Source organism: Nicotiana attenuata, unplaced genomic scaffold, assembly GCF_001879085.1.
Source record: "Nicotiana attenuata strain UT unplaced genomic scaffold, NIATTr2, whole genome shotgun sequence".
Lineage (NCBI taxonomy): Eukaryota > Viridiplantae > Streptophyta > Magnoliopsida > Solanales > Solanaceae > Nicotiana > Nicotiana attenuata.
In genome coordinates this window covers 86,496-101,305 of record NW_017673866.1, presented here as the reverse complement: position 1 = coordinate 101,305, position 14,810 = coordinate 86,496, and the positions used below count along the sequence as shown (strand labels likewise).

At 36.9% G+C, this 14,810-nt stretch overlaps 1 protein-coding gene across 2 annotated transcripts; it reads right to left on the bottom strand.

The window, feature by feature from the left end:
• Positions 1–329: 329 nt before the first annotated feature.
• Positions 330–5,954, bottom strand: LOC109217492 (hippocampus abundant transcript-like protein 1). 2 transcript variants are annotated; one of them, XM_019381747.1, is made up of 14 exons: positions 5,600–5,954; positions 3,855–3,966; positions 3,563–3,675; positions 3,347–3,469; positions 3,081–3,253; positions 2,861–2,936; positions 2,605–2,691; positions 2,102–2,182; positions 1,985–2,017; positions 1,507–1,560; positions 1,355–1,396; positions 961–1,039; positions 805–875; positions 330–716 (listed from the first exon to the last, which is right to left on the bottom strand). In XM_019381747.1, the coding sequence occupies exons 1-14, from the start codon at positions 5,777–5,779 to the stop codon at positions 615–617; spliced, it is 1,326 nt and encodes a 441-aa protein (XP_019237292.1). In that variant the 5' UTR covers positions 5,780–5,954; the 3' UTR covers positions 330–614. The 2 variants fall into 2 exon arrangements, with proteins under 2 accessions (XP_019237292.1, XP_019237293.1); XM_019381748.1 differs by having other exon boundaries at positions 5,650–5,767.
• Positions 5,955–14,810: the final 8,856 nt, after the last annotated feature.

The following is a 14,810-nucleotide window of genomic DNA, read 5'->3' as shown; positions in this document are numbered from 1 at the left end:
TTATGATTTTTTATTTTATTTTTTTGGTGAAAAACTTGGGTCAATATAATGTATTGACAATTAACTTTGACATACTAGATTTGCTAGTTCTTGTGAAATTTTTTGGTCAACAATGGATTGACAATTAGCTACAAAGATTTGTTATGATTTTGCTCTTTAAAAAAAAACACGTAAATGTGTATTAGTTACGAAAGTTTCAAAACTATTTAAACACTTCATAAAAATGGAATCAAGAGGTAATGAGCCTCTCGCTATTCTTCTCCGTCTTAATACCAAAATTTTATCTTCGAACCCGTTACATGCATCTAACCAACACATCAAACAACCTATTGAATTTACCAATATATCCATAATCACATTTCCTTGTAAAGTTCAGAGTACAAAGTACAAGCCAACATTCTAATTGAGACAAGAAAAATGAAGTGATACATTGAAGAATAACTAAACAGAGAACAAATTAGATTACAAGACTAATACACCTCTTCTAACCTAGATTAGACTTAGCTTCAAAAGATTTACAACTCTATCATAGGAAGACCGGACTAATCGTCATTGTAAGCGCAGCCTTCGGGGACTATAGCTGGGAAAATTTTGGTATAATGGTTACATAAGTATCATGCCAAAAGTGGTGCTTCAATGTTCTCTGCATTTTCGTCGAAGGTCTTCTTCAATGGAGCCTCTACTTTTAGCATGCAAGCATAATACAGTGAAACCACCTGACGGAAATTTGTGTAAGTTAAAGCTTTCACAAGAACAGGTATAACATATGAAAAAGTCGCGGAAGGAAGGAAAAAAACATCTTACCATGCATAAAGAAGCACAAAGTATACTGAATCCTTTGCAGTTAAAAGGTGCATCACGTGACAAAAACCACGCTGAAAGAACGTTATGTCATTGATTAAACACAGTCAATTAAGATGTCTCTAAATTTTTGCATTAAGCGCACAGAAGGTGGCTTACATGTCAATGGACTCATCACAATTGGAGATAACAAACTCGCGACTGATTGAACGCCAGCAACAAATCCCTGTGCTTTGCCCTGTAATAGGAATGAGAAGTTAGCAGGTGATTAGAAAAGAAGTAGTAGGCGAAAATGGGATTGTATCTTTATAACTTCTTAAAACTTAAGCTTACTAGCTAGCTATAACTAAAGTAATTAGGTTGAAATTTCCCATATATCCTTAAGATAGAGATTTTGTTAAGGCAGATCTTGGACAAAAAATGTTGATTTGAGTTGGTCAATGATTTGATGGGACGTGTACGAGTTCCCTAAATTAGCATCTCTTTGCCCCTTGGTTTCAAAGCTGAAGCAGGGCATTGACTTTGCTAAAGCAAATCTCATTATTTCACTAACCTGATCTGCTGAAAGTGCCGCTTTGGATATAACAGCATAAGTCTGTCGAGAAAGTAAAAAAGGATAAGGGACTATTACGAAGAAAATCAACAAGTATTAAGCTCTTCAACATAATGTGAAAACATGGACAAAAGTTTGGAGAAATTACTCACAGAGGGTTTAACAAGGATGTATATGACCCCAAAAGAAGCACTTAAATATGGCACCTGTGTTGGCAAAGGCAGTATACAAAACTTTATGCTTCGGATCAACAAAACAAAAAAAGGGTTATAGAAACAGTTAAAATTTTGGGGAAGGGGAGGAGGGGACAAAAATGAGAATGAAGCTTTTGTTATATGCCATTAGCTTCTCATGCAGAACAGTTTGGTCGCCTAGTGTATTTGAATTCTACTTCATTTTAATCTCACAAAAAAGGAGACCATATGAATTTATTCATTACCAAAGTCAAGATACGGCATCCTTTCATGTTATTTTCTTCTCTTATCGAAAACAATTTGCTAAGTTAGAAACTCTGCTAAAGAAAAGAGGATTTTTGTTGCGTAGATATGACCCTCAGGTCATTAGTTTCTCATTTTCAAGAGTCGATATTCTGTTTTCAAACACATCTGCCTTAAATAATTAGTAACATACCCAAGGTGCCCATGCTAATCCATAAAGCATTGCCTGCAAAACAAAGCGCAATATGCGGTTATTTTTCCTTTAGAATAAGTGCCTGCTTTTGTGTAAACATTAATCTAGGTAACTTACATAGGCTATTGAAGAAAGCAAAGCCATGCAAAGTATCACTTTCTCCCCAAACAGAGGATTGATAAGAGGAAGCACCACAATCTGGAAATACGCAAGTACAAAGGTAAGCACAAAATAGAAGTTTCACATGTTAGCACAGAAGAGAAATCCATGAACTATTTAACATGGACATGGATGAAAATTGCGCCAACATAAGACCAATATGCTGACATGGCATTTCCTATGAAAGGTAGGACAAAGATAGTAGGACATTGTAATGCTTACTTTCACTATATCTTTGTGAGTATAAGCTATGTGATCTCACCAATATTTTAGAATATATATCTATTTATGTACATATGAACAAAGAAATGTCTGCATATGACAAACACAAAAACTTGGCTAGATACATTTAATACAGAAAAGAGGTAAATGTATGGAATAGTCTGTTAAAGACGCGCATAGCCGGAACGGTTTCAATATCTTTATCAAAAGGAAATCTCAAGGCTCAATATTCTGATTACCTGTGAGACTATAGAACCGACTCCCACCATCATCAAAATTTCTGAGAACTGATTCTTGTTGAAGCCAAAAGCTGATTTCAGATAGTACTGCACAAATAAAACTAACGTACATGAGTTGTCAATCATTACAGATAAAGTCGAGATTCACAGTCTAATCCCTTGAAAAGGCAACAAAGACTCATCAGTACTCATATTAGGGTCCTGAAGGATGGTACTAATATGGGACTGGGAAAATTGAAAGAAGCAGGTGACATACCAGCAAAACGCTGCTGATGCCGGACATTCCCAACTCATAGAAGAAAGAAACGAGAGAAATGCACTTCAGCGTTGGACTGAGAGCGATAAATGTCATTTAGAAAACACAAGGAGAGTGATACAAGATAACATTAATGAGCTAGTATTGGGAATCATTTGTGCGCCAAATCGACATGTGGTAGCAGAACCTGAAACGTAATGGAAGACACGTGCAAAATTACCTGCTAGTGACAATATGTGCAGCATATCTCATCGAATTATATCGTTCCTGAACAACCTTCAACGCCTTGCTCTTTACTGTCGAACTTTGGTTCACCTCTGTATTTGGACTTACAGTCTCTTCTAGAAACAGTATCATATAAATAGGAACAAAGATCAAGAGACCTATTGAAACCTGAACGGGAAAAGTTCATTAGGAGAGCGGTGATATATAGCAATAGTAGAAACTATGGCTCGCAAAATTGGTCAAGCTATGGAACCAACATGCCTGGAAAATGTAGCCGACAGGAAGAAAACGTGCTAGGACATTCCCCATAACATGAGATGCAGAAAAAAGGCCTGTAATCCAACTAAAAACTGCTGCTCTACTACTCTCGTCAACAACATCTGCCTGAAAAAAGCAAAAGAAAACCTGCAGTTAGATTCTTGATAAATTAGGACAGGTTTAATGCCTGTCGACGAAGTTACCAGATGAAAGTCCTACCGCATAAGCAACAGAGATGCAGAAAATGCTCCCTTGACTTATGATATATGAAATTGTCCGCAGTACATAATAAGCGTAGACAAATCCCTTTGACTTATTGATGGTGAGTAAACCTGGAATGTTAAAAGGAACAGAGAGACAGAAAGAATGAGCATTAATAACGGATAATAGCCATAGCAGAAAACTGTCAGTCGTACATAGAACAGTGACCCCAAATCTATATAGATACTACTATATTGTCTAAAGATGATATTTGGATATTACTGCATAACATAAAAAATGCAATACATACCAAAAGGAATAATTGTTGTGGATATGGTGAGAAGAAGAAGCGGTTTACGCCCATACTCATCCGAAAGCTGACCTAGGATAGGAAGGACCAGCATCTTGAATATTCCAACAACCTGCATTTGCACAAAATTCATTAAAGCCGGAGAATAGTGAAAAGCCATTGGGTAGGTGCTGCACTTTCTATAAAATATTTACACTACCGGTTACAGAAAACCTTCTACCAGAAAAAACCAAATTGAAGTGTACTGCTCAGTCTTTCCATCCCTAAGGAGTGGTAATGCCCAAAAGAAAGTCAGTTTGCTTACAGGTTGGACCATCTCCTTATACATATCATAATATTATATGGTGCAACAACATTTATCAATAAACAGCTTTAAAACAATGGAATCTGCAGAGGACGAATTTACATTTTATCAGTCCAAGCTTTCTTCTCCAGCGACCACTCTAAGTGGTTTTGGGCTAATACAGAAATTCAACTTTACTTTTGAAGGGAACTAATTCTGCCCGCCTTCTTAATCATAGCCATAATATTAGCATGTTCAACAAATTGTATTTCGAAATTCTAACTCCTAAGATCTATATCATTAGAATGACTGTAAACATAGGCTAAAAGCCAGAAGCCAAATTGAACTTCCAGCGTCTATAAACTATACAAATGAATATTTAATATAAAGATCAAAGTACTCCAAATGCTTCTGAGGATATCTACAGAAGATTTAACTCCATGAGTAGAGCTGAAATTTCGTTGTTACGAAGATATTTCAGCACATCTAAGAAGTTGGAAATAAGTACCTAGAGTGGAACTTTTTTGCCAAAATCCACAGCTGAAAAAGAAACAGGTTACATCACAGTTCCTTAAATGCAAGTAGTTCATGTCAAATGTCGACTTATACAATTTAGCTCACTCCCCTTTCTATTTGTTGAAATGAAAGTCTATCTTGATAATCTAAGAGTCATACATCCCTCAAAAATCACAATAGTATACTTCTATTGAAGCACTGACACAAAAAAAAAATTGTAGCTGAATAGTTCAATCTGAAGATGATCATTAACACCACCACAACCACACACATTACTACTCCTTAGTAATAATAACATTTAAATGAATAACTACTTTCAAAATATCCACAAATGAAACAAGTCGAGTACATAACAATTAACAAGTACCATAATTCAGTCCAGCCCAGTCCAGAGTTCAGCTTCTTTTTTCTAATCAGTATCCTATTTCCAAACACAAATCATAGAATCAAGTGTAGAATATCTAATTAAGTAAATAAAAGTGTACTATCTCCAACAGCTTAAGTTTTTAGATGTGGCAACACACAGCAACATGGTATGAGAGTGGCAGGGGTCCTATGTTCAAATCTCTAACAGCTTAAGCTTTTATACGAGGTAAGTCACACAATTCAATATCAAGAACTGGGAAAAGAAAATCAAGCAGTCACATAACAAAGAAACATTCTTTATGTCAAGATTTCTCAAAAGGGCAGTCCAGTGTACTAAGCTCTCGCTATGCACGGGCCCGGAGAAGGGCCGGACCATAAGGGTCTATTGTGAGCGGCCTTACCATGCATTTCTTCAAGATACTATTTTCACGGCTTGAATCTGTGGTAACATGGCAGCAACCTTACCGGTTACGCCAAGACTCCTTCTCAAAAATCCTTAAAGAAAACAAAAAAAAACACAAAAGAAGATACTATGCACACAATAAAAGACCAGAAGAAGAATAAGTGGAAAATTCCATACTGTTTGTTGAACACCATTAATGTAAATAGCTTCAGAACAAGTGGAATTGCCTGGACAAAGAGCACTAGTTGTAACATCAACAAGCACTGAAACTGTCATCTCTTCAGCAATCCAGTGTACACATAGTGGCAACAACAAATGCAACAAAGGCTTCAATTTCTTCATACTCTCAAATCCCATCTTTTTTTCCCTTTAATTTCAGCTCCCTCAATCTCAACACTTCAAGAAACTACACATTAAATTTAAGGGTAACTAATTTCTGTTATATAAAGACAAGATAACTATGATTTTTAATTAGCTTATCAAAAAGGGTGTCAGGGTATGACACAAGTCATGCTGCTATAGATGGGGTGAAAAATTCAAGAATGACCTGATCTGGCTTAAGTAGTTGTACATGATGCATTAGGAGTAGTACGTTTGAGGATAAAACTCTTACATGGAGTTTGCACGTGTGGGCATTGGTTAAACGTGTGTTCAGCTAAGGTATTGTGTCCAAGCTGGACCATTTCTGAACTAAATAATTGAATTAAATGAGCATTGGATCGAGAGTGTGAGAAAGTGACAAAAGTGGAAAGTGATAGTAGCGTGTTTAATTGTTTCTGGCATTAGTTTGGCTGCCGCACCCCTTTATTTTCTTTATTTATTTTTTGAAAAATGTATATTTGCCTTATATATATAATGTAAATTTTCGGAACCCGAGCCTCCTTCCGCCCCCCTAAATCTGCCCTTGGACACGTTTGTCCGTTAAGGTATAGCGCATGCAATCCATGCGCTATACTTGATTTTAAAATGTCGGTCAAATTACAACTATAGCGCATATATGGGATGCACTATTCCTGAAGTTGAAAAGATAGGTAGGTATAGCGCATCGCATATATACGTTATACCTATATTAAAAACGCTCAGTCTTCTTCCTCGCAGACAGAAAGCAAAAAATGGTCCCCCCCTCCCCCCTCATTTTTAAAGCTTAAAGGTCCATTGGAGCCCACCCGTCCCCTAAAAATTGTGTCCCCTCGTTATTTTAATGAGCTAACACCCGATCCAAGGCGTTGTCGTGTAGTGGATCTCTTTTATTGCTCGTTTCGGTGGTCAAATCTTCAATTTTTTTCAATTCAGAAAACTCTAAAAAAAGGTATTCCAAATCACTTTTGTAGTAAAACTCATGTGTATAATTATCTAATGACCTGTTTTTACTATGTTGTTTTCTTTTTGTGATCGTTTTTTGATATATTTATTTTTTATTTTTTATCCGGATTAGTTTATTTATGTGCAAAAAAAATTATGAAAATTGTATATTGTTCTTTTGTTGAATAATTAGTGTTATATGTGGCTTCAGTGTTGTACATATAATAATATGTGACTTTCTTGTTGTTTAGTGCCCTTTAGTGTTATGTTGTGCCTTTTATCTTTATGTAGTGTCCTTTAGCCCAGTAAAACTGATAATAAATTTTAGTTTATGTTAGTTGATGTTGTTTATCGCCATTTAGAATAGTGTGACTTTAGTGCTCTTTAGGATTCTTTAGTCTAGAACAAAAATTACGTGCCTTCATTAACTAACCCGGTTAGAGTACTCAATTATGGATAAAATGTTAATCAATTATTAAGTGTTTATTAAATATATCACTAGATAACAATCAAATATTAGATATCAATTATAAAATAATTAGTTGACAGTACAAAAGAGACGTTGTCGAATTTTTGGGTAAAATATAAAAGTTAACAAACAAATCGTTACGAATGAAATAAATTAAAAATTATTTAGTTTTAAGTTTGTAGTATTTTTTTATATGAATAATTATTAAATATATCTTGATTAGTTGAAAATTTAATATTTAATTCTCTGATAACCCAAAAATATATGAAAAAAAGATGATAGTTCAAACAAAACCCTGACGAATTTTAGTCAAAAAATGTAAGAAACTAACATATAAAATATTAATATAGAAAATTTATCAACTTAAGTATTTTTTTTATATGAATAATTATCAAAATATATCTTGATTAATTGTGAAAAATATTTAATTCTCTTATAATCCAAAAATATCTGAAAAAAGATGACAGTTCAAACAAAACCTTGTCGAATTTTATAAATTTTAGTCAAAAGATATAAGAAACTAACATATAAAATATTAGCATAGAAAATTTATCAACCTAAGTATTTTTTATATAAATAATTATTAAATATATCTTGATTAGTTATGAAAATTAAATATTTAATTCTCTTATAACCAAATATATCTGGAAAAAAAATGACAATTCAAACAAAACCCTGCCGAATTTTAGTCAAAAAATATAAGAAACTAACATGTAAAATATTAATATAGAAAATTTATCAACCTAAGTAATTAAAGAGAAAAATACTTTAATTAATATTGTTTAATTTACAGACATCATCATGGAAGTTTCCCCGTGCATCCTGGACCTGCTGTTCGAGAGCTACTGTTGCTCCAGGGTGGCCATAGGTCTTCAGATATCTGGGATAGACAGTTGTTGTCCCATACCTTCCACCCCAGACGTATAGACGATCTTTGGGAGTTCATTAGGGACCACCCATTTCATCCCCGTACAGTTAGACGTCTTGAGCGGACGTGGTTTTACCGGATTATAGGGATCGGCCGGTTGCAGTTCGACTGGCCCCTGATCACAGCTATGATTGAGCGGTGGCAATCGGAGACGCACACATTTTATTTACCGATCGGCGAGGCTACCATCACGCTAGAGGACGTGGAGGTTCTATTTGGGTTGCCCGTTGATGGTATGGCTGTCAGCTACCCGCAGGCGCTTAGGAACTATACGGGAGAGGACTATTTACATATGTTGAAGAGGCTCACCGGTTTCCAGCCTGCGGAGCCGACTGCTTTGAGTGGTGCCAATCGATTGTAGTTGTCGTCCGTTAGGCAGCATCCGGTGGCGTTGCACGCGGAAACTAGTGATGACTTACCGCCAGAGGCGGCAGATGAGGTTGTTGTTGCTGATGATGTTTGGTGGTATTCTGTTCCCGAACACTTCAGCAAACCTAGTTAGCTTGTGATTTTTGCATCATCTGGAGCGGCTAGATGAGTTACCTACTTACAGCTTGGGTGGAGCTGTTCTAGCCTAACTTTATAGGCAGCCGTGCTGGTCGTCCATGGGTACCGTGAGAGACATCACCAGTTTTATTCTGCTGTTGTAGGTGATAACATTATCAATTTTTTTCATTATTATAACAGAGATAGAACAAAATGACTTAAATTTTACGTCTAGAATCAATATTATGTTTGGGCCTGGGAGTGGTTCCTGCAGATCCAGCCATCTCTCCCACCGATAGTTCCAGATGCACCACCTCCACCGTTTCTTCCACTTGCTAGGAGGTAGGTAGATAGGCGAGGTCGCGCCCGCGAGGTCGAGGCTCGACATCATCTCCCTTATAACAGGGATTTGTTGGATTTACTTGAAGACGCTCAGGTACATATATGACTAAGTTTGTTTGATAATGCTTGATCTGTGTTGCGTTTACTCAGGATTCTTGTGTTTAGTAAATAGTTCATATAGAGGCCATACAGCGACAAGCTCATCACTGGATTGCCGGATTATTGCTTCCGCAGTCGAACTATGTGGATGTCTTCAATCCCTCTTATATATCTCGATATAGTCGGCAGCATGCCACCGAGCGAGTCCTTTAACAATTTGGTCGACGCCAGCCTATACCTATTCCACCAAGTTGGCATTCCACACATTACGAGCGGGATGATCGCTGCAAGGTCGACCAGACATACTTGGCATGGCTAGAGGCCTAGATAGAGAATTGGGATCAGAGATACGGCATGATTTCGCCATACCCTCCACATGACCGTTTGGATGGGGAGCACGAATACATGGGTTGGTATCGCCGTGTTACACGCCTTCTGATCCGGAATCCCGTTCATCGCGCTGGTGGTCGGTACGTGTTACACCCTATGTTTTCGTACGTAAGAGTATGTCGTAAGACAATTGGTGTAAGCTCAAAAATGAGATCATTTTTGAAATCACATAAACTAAGTTAATCATGTTAACTTAGAGGTTAAAAATATTTAAGATCAGGAATAACAAGTACCAAGAGGGTTGGAAAGCTTATACGCTAAACGAATTGAAGAAAATAAGTTTTGTCGAAAGTCGACAAGTTTGGAATGTTATAACATGTACTTTTGAGGTGAGACTAGGGTGCTTAACATTATAAGCAGGTTATGCTATGAGCTATATTAGTCGTATGATAGCCGTGTGTTACGGAAATCAAGCGAGTTGTGGAACAAAAGTTGGCAAAGGTCATCACAAGTTACATTCATAATGTGCTTAAAATTAGGTCAAATGTAGCTGAGCTTTTCTCCCAATGTAATTGGAATTAAGGGATGATCCAGAAATCAAATTGAAGATCTACGAGTCTAGTTTTTAATGCATTAAACCGTTTGTCAATACGACATCGGAGTAGAGAGATATTCGCGTTTTCGCAAGATCGCGCAAGCAGATCCTAATGGGGCCCACTTAGGCGGTGGTCGACCTACTTCACTTTATAAATGATTTGGACGCCTATTTTTGCTCATTTTTACTCAACTTCGTCTCTAAACTTCTCCTAACCCTCCTAAACAGATACCATAAGGGTTTGAAGTGATTCCAATGTGATTACACCATATTTCAACATCAAAAGGTAGTGAAGAGCAACACTTCTTTGAGATTATGATGTCATTGAGCATAGTTGTGGGATGTGTTTGGTTGAAAGTTCAAGTGGTTGCTGCTGGTTTAGGTGTGTATAATAATATACTACATGTTCTTGAAGTTGTTTGTATGTTGGTTGCATTATTTGAGCAAGATACTACAAAAGAAGACTTGAAATAGTTTGAGATATTATTGTTCTTAATGGAATGCTTTGGGAAGATTGTTTCCATGAAATTTAAATGGTGGGAAACCTTGTAAAATGACTTGTTTATGCTGTTATTTTCATGAATATATTGTCTACATGTCGAACTTGCTATTGGTATTGTGAATAAGAATATAAAGGACAATATAACAATGAAAAGTTATACTTGTTGTTGTTGTTGGATTGTTGAGTTGTTTGAGTGTGGATTAGGTGATTAATAGGAGGTTGGAAGTCCTCCGATTTTACTTGGTATCATGCTGGACATGTTTTTAAGTTAACTAATGTATGATAATGGGGTTGAAGGGTGCTAAAGGGATTCAATCAGAGCTTGCCGCTCGTCGTGATATGTTGATGACTTGTTAATGAAATATTTTGTACCCTATTGTTGATGTTGTTCTTATTGTATTGATATGGTTGTTGTTGTTGGTATATGGTATTGGAGGAAGCCCTTGTTACAGGGGAGATGCTGCCCGAATTTACGTAAACGAGCTACTAGCTTAAGTTACAGACTTAGCCTTTACTCAGCACTGATTTTGAATCTCCTTATGCTATGGCAGATTGAGTTGAGTTGATTGAAGAGTTGCTTGGAAGGTATTGAGGAATCAACAGGGTTAAGGTATGTTAAGGTACTTTCTTCTTTCTTTTGGCATGATCTAAAGTGAAATGAACGTAAATGATACGCTATTTCATAACGGATCTACTCCTAGTAACTAAGGTTTTCCATGTTGTTCTTTCCTTATCAAGTTATTCTAAGCATGGATATATGATGCTTGAATCCTATTGAGGTTCATATTGATGGTATGATGTCCATAGCGTTAGTCGAAGGTGCAACGACCTTATGTCACTCCGAAAGGTTTAGAACGTGATTCCATGAGTCTAGCATGCGTTATATATATCTATCTATCTTACTCTACCAAGCCGCGCTATAGTCGGCCAGGTACGGCACCTATTGTGCAACCACAGATCAGTTGGATTTTACCGAGCTCCACATGGCCAGGTACGATTCTACCAAAGCCTTATGATGGCTGGGTACGTTTTTACCGAGTCTTCTTCGAGGCCGGGTACGATATGATGATGATGATGATGCCGACGGAGGCATATGCTTTTAAAAGTTTATGTATATATATGTATCATGCATTTCATGTTAGTAGCTCTCAGAGGCACTTAGATGCTACATGTTATATCTCTTCTATCTCTCTTTACATTACTATTCTTATTTATGTTTTCCTGCCTTACATACTCGGTACTTTATTCATACTGATGTTGTTTTTGCCTGGAGACGTTTTATTTCATGCTCGCAGGTCCTGATAGACAGGTTGACAGTCCTCCTAGTAGGCTATCAGCTCAGCGGAAGGTGTTGGTGTACTCCACTTGGTCTGAAGTTGCATGTTAGGTCAGTATGCTTTGGACATGTATTGATTGGTATGGCAAGGCCCTGTCCTGACCTCTATGACATTTATGTACTCTTAGAGGCTTGTAGACAGATGTCATGTATATGGATACTTGTATGGCCTTGTCGGCCTATGTTTTGAGCCTACAAATGATCATGTCGGCCTTATAGACCCGTATGTCACATGTATAAGTTTGTATAACATGTTAGGTCATCATATATCGAGTATTCCCTTATGTTTTATTCTGGTTATCTCATGACAGCCTTTCCGTTTACCCATAATAGTACGATAATAAAGATATGATATGTTGGTACTCGGTTGAGCAAGGCATCGGGTGCCCGCCGCAACCTTTCGGTTTGGGTAGTAACAAAAGTGGTATCGGAGCAGTTCTGTCCTAGGGAATCTACAAGTCGTGTCTAGTAGAGTCTTGTTTATGGGTGTGCTATGCACCACGCTTATAAGCAGGAGGCTACAAGGCATTTAGGACTGTCACTCTTTCTTTTCATTCTAGATTGTATAGTAGAGCTCAATTGTAAGAATTCAAATTCCTAAATTCTATTTTATTCGTAATACGACGGTACCTACATCAAGAAAGACAGTTTGTAAGATATTGAATGTAGATGTGGAAGAGTTGAGTCAGAGGAACTCGATTTTGCATCATGATTATGATGAGTATATGTGAGGTCTTCAAAAGATCATGTGTGTACTAAGACGTGTAAGCTTATTGATAAGGAGCCCTAAGGAATGAATATCTATCCACCCATATGGTAAAAAGCAATAAGAGAATCAGAAGGTAGATATAGGTTTCAACAAGTAAAAGAAGCAAGGTGAAGAAGGGTACGAGGTACCCAGTTAGTGAAGATTACCAGTTTTTACAATTCAGGCAGAGAAATTTAAGTATTTTGAGTTACATTTAACAGTAACAGAGATATATACAATTGGCCACACCCATCTCAGTTATGCCTTATGGGAGCTAACAGCTATTTTTTAAGAGACGGATGTAATATCAGGATCTAGCTGGGGTTAGAGTAACCCAAAATGGTTGATGGATTGTTAGCGTTTGCTTACATTTCTGAAGGATATTTCAAACGTGGTAATAGTTCTCCTTGTGAGACACCCAAATGGTACACTCTAGAATAGTACAATCAGATATGAATACTAGAACGTTCAGGAATTTCAGAAGATATGCAGTGGAATCCTAAAAGGAATAAATATTTAACTTAGTATGACTCCTGACCCTAGGAAAAAAGGAGGATGTTAGGTGACCCGAAGAGCCAGTGAAATAAAGCAAGGGGAGCTAAAAGTGAAAGAATATTTTGTTGAACTTTTCAGAATAAAGTGATAGACAAAAATATTAGCAGGAGAAGACTGTTTTGTTGAAGTTTTCAAAATAAAGTGATAGAAAGAAATATTAGCAGGGGAATAAAAAGAGAGTAGATGAAGCATTATGAGTAATATGTGATAAATGGATGATAATGGTAAATCAAAATATGACAGGATTACAGAGTGTATAGTCAAGTGAAGGAAAAGACAAGAGGTGACAGGCCTTGAGACAATAAAAGAGAATAATCCATAAAGTCATATCCTCATTTCGAGAAATGAGTTGGTGACTCCAACGTGATTACTAGGAGGAAAAGTTAGACCCTCAGGGTAATAGAAATTAGTATGGGCAAGTAACAAGATAAACTGAATATGAATTAGGGAGCAAAGGATTTTATAATAGTCGACATCGTGATAATTTTAGAGATCGTGTTCCAATAATATAGAATGGACAACAAAAGAATAACCTTTAAAGGTAATTCAGGAAGTTGCTTCCCTAAAACAAGCACTGTGAGCAGAGTTAAGCTTAAGGGACTAAGTGTGTCATTTACACTAGGTGTCACCTTTGTGCGTAAGAAGTTCAGTTATCGCTGGTATAGAAGAGTTACCGCGAGGAGAGTAAGATTTCGTGAAGATGTGAAAAGATACCTAAGATGAAGAAGTAACTATGGAATAGTAAAGGAAGAATGTGGTAGAAAGGCGGAAGGAATAAGATTGCATTTATTCAGATCCTACAGATATGATACGACTCCAGAACATTATGCAAGCATGATGCCAGGCAGATATATTATTGATAAATAAGTGCAAATGTACACTTGATATATAAGGAGGCAGTGCGAGGGGTAAGTTAAGACAAAGGATATAACCCAAGAGAGATTACGGAGAATATAGATATGAGAATGGACCAATGAGTAGTATGTAGTTGATTCAAGAAGAGCCTAATTATGGCTAGACAAGAGGTCATAGATAAATTAATAGATCATGCAAGATAAACGTAGTGAAACCCAACATAGGGAATTCAGTCTAGCAGATATGATGACATCGTGATCCTTGAGAAATATTCAGATAGGAGTTGGGTAGTTAAAGGTAACGTATAAGTGTTATGGAAATAAAAGAAAGTGCCACAAGGAAGATAGTCAAAATTTCAGTTCAGAAGCAACCTTACGAGCACAAGGGCGCGGAGGTAAGTAACTAAGGATAATTATAGCCGAGTGAGAAAATCAAAAATTTCTTCGGGTATACGGTGTAATAAGCTTGCAGCTTTACAGGAGTGAGAGGATCTCCCCCTAAGGACTACCACGAAAGACTAGCTGAGGAAATAAGGGAGAAGGCTTCAACCTAAGTATAGTAACTTGAAGAAGAAATGATCTTGTAACAATAGTCTCATTAAAATATTTTATACACTCCATAAGAAAGTGGCACCTATCGTGGCTAATGAACGGGAAAAAAAATTCAAAGGTGATATTTGAGAACATATGAGTTACAGGAAATTCCAGCATTCGTGGGCAATAAGATAAGCCAAGTATTCATGTATCAAGTGGCAGAACGGCTAGGAAAAGTAATTGCTTACATTTAAAGAAAGATGAGAAGGCGCGAAAGATTGTTCAATCAATGACCCAGAGTTAGTTAC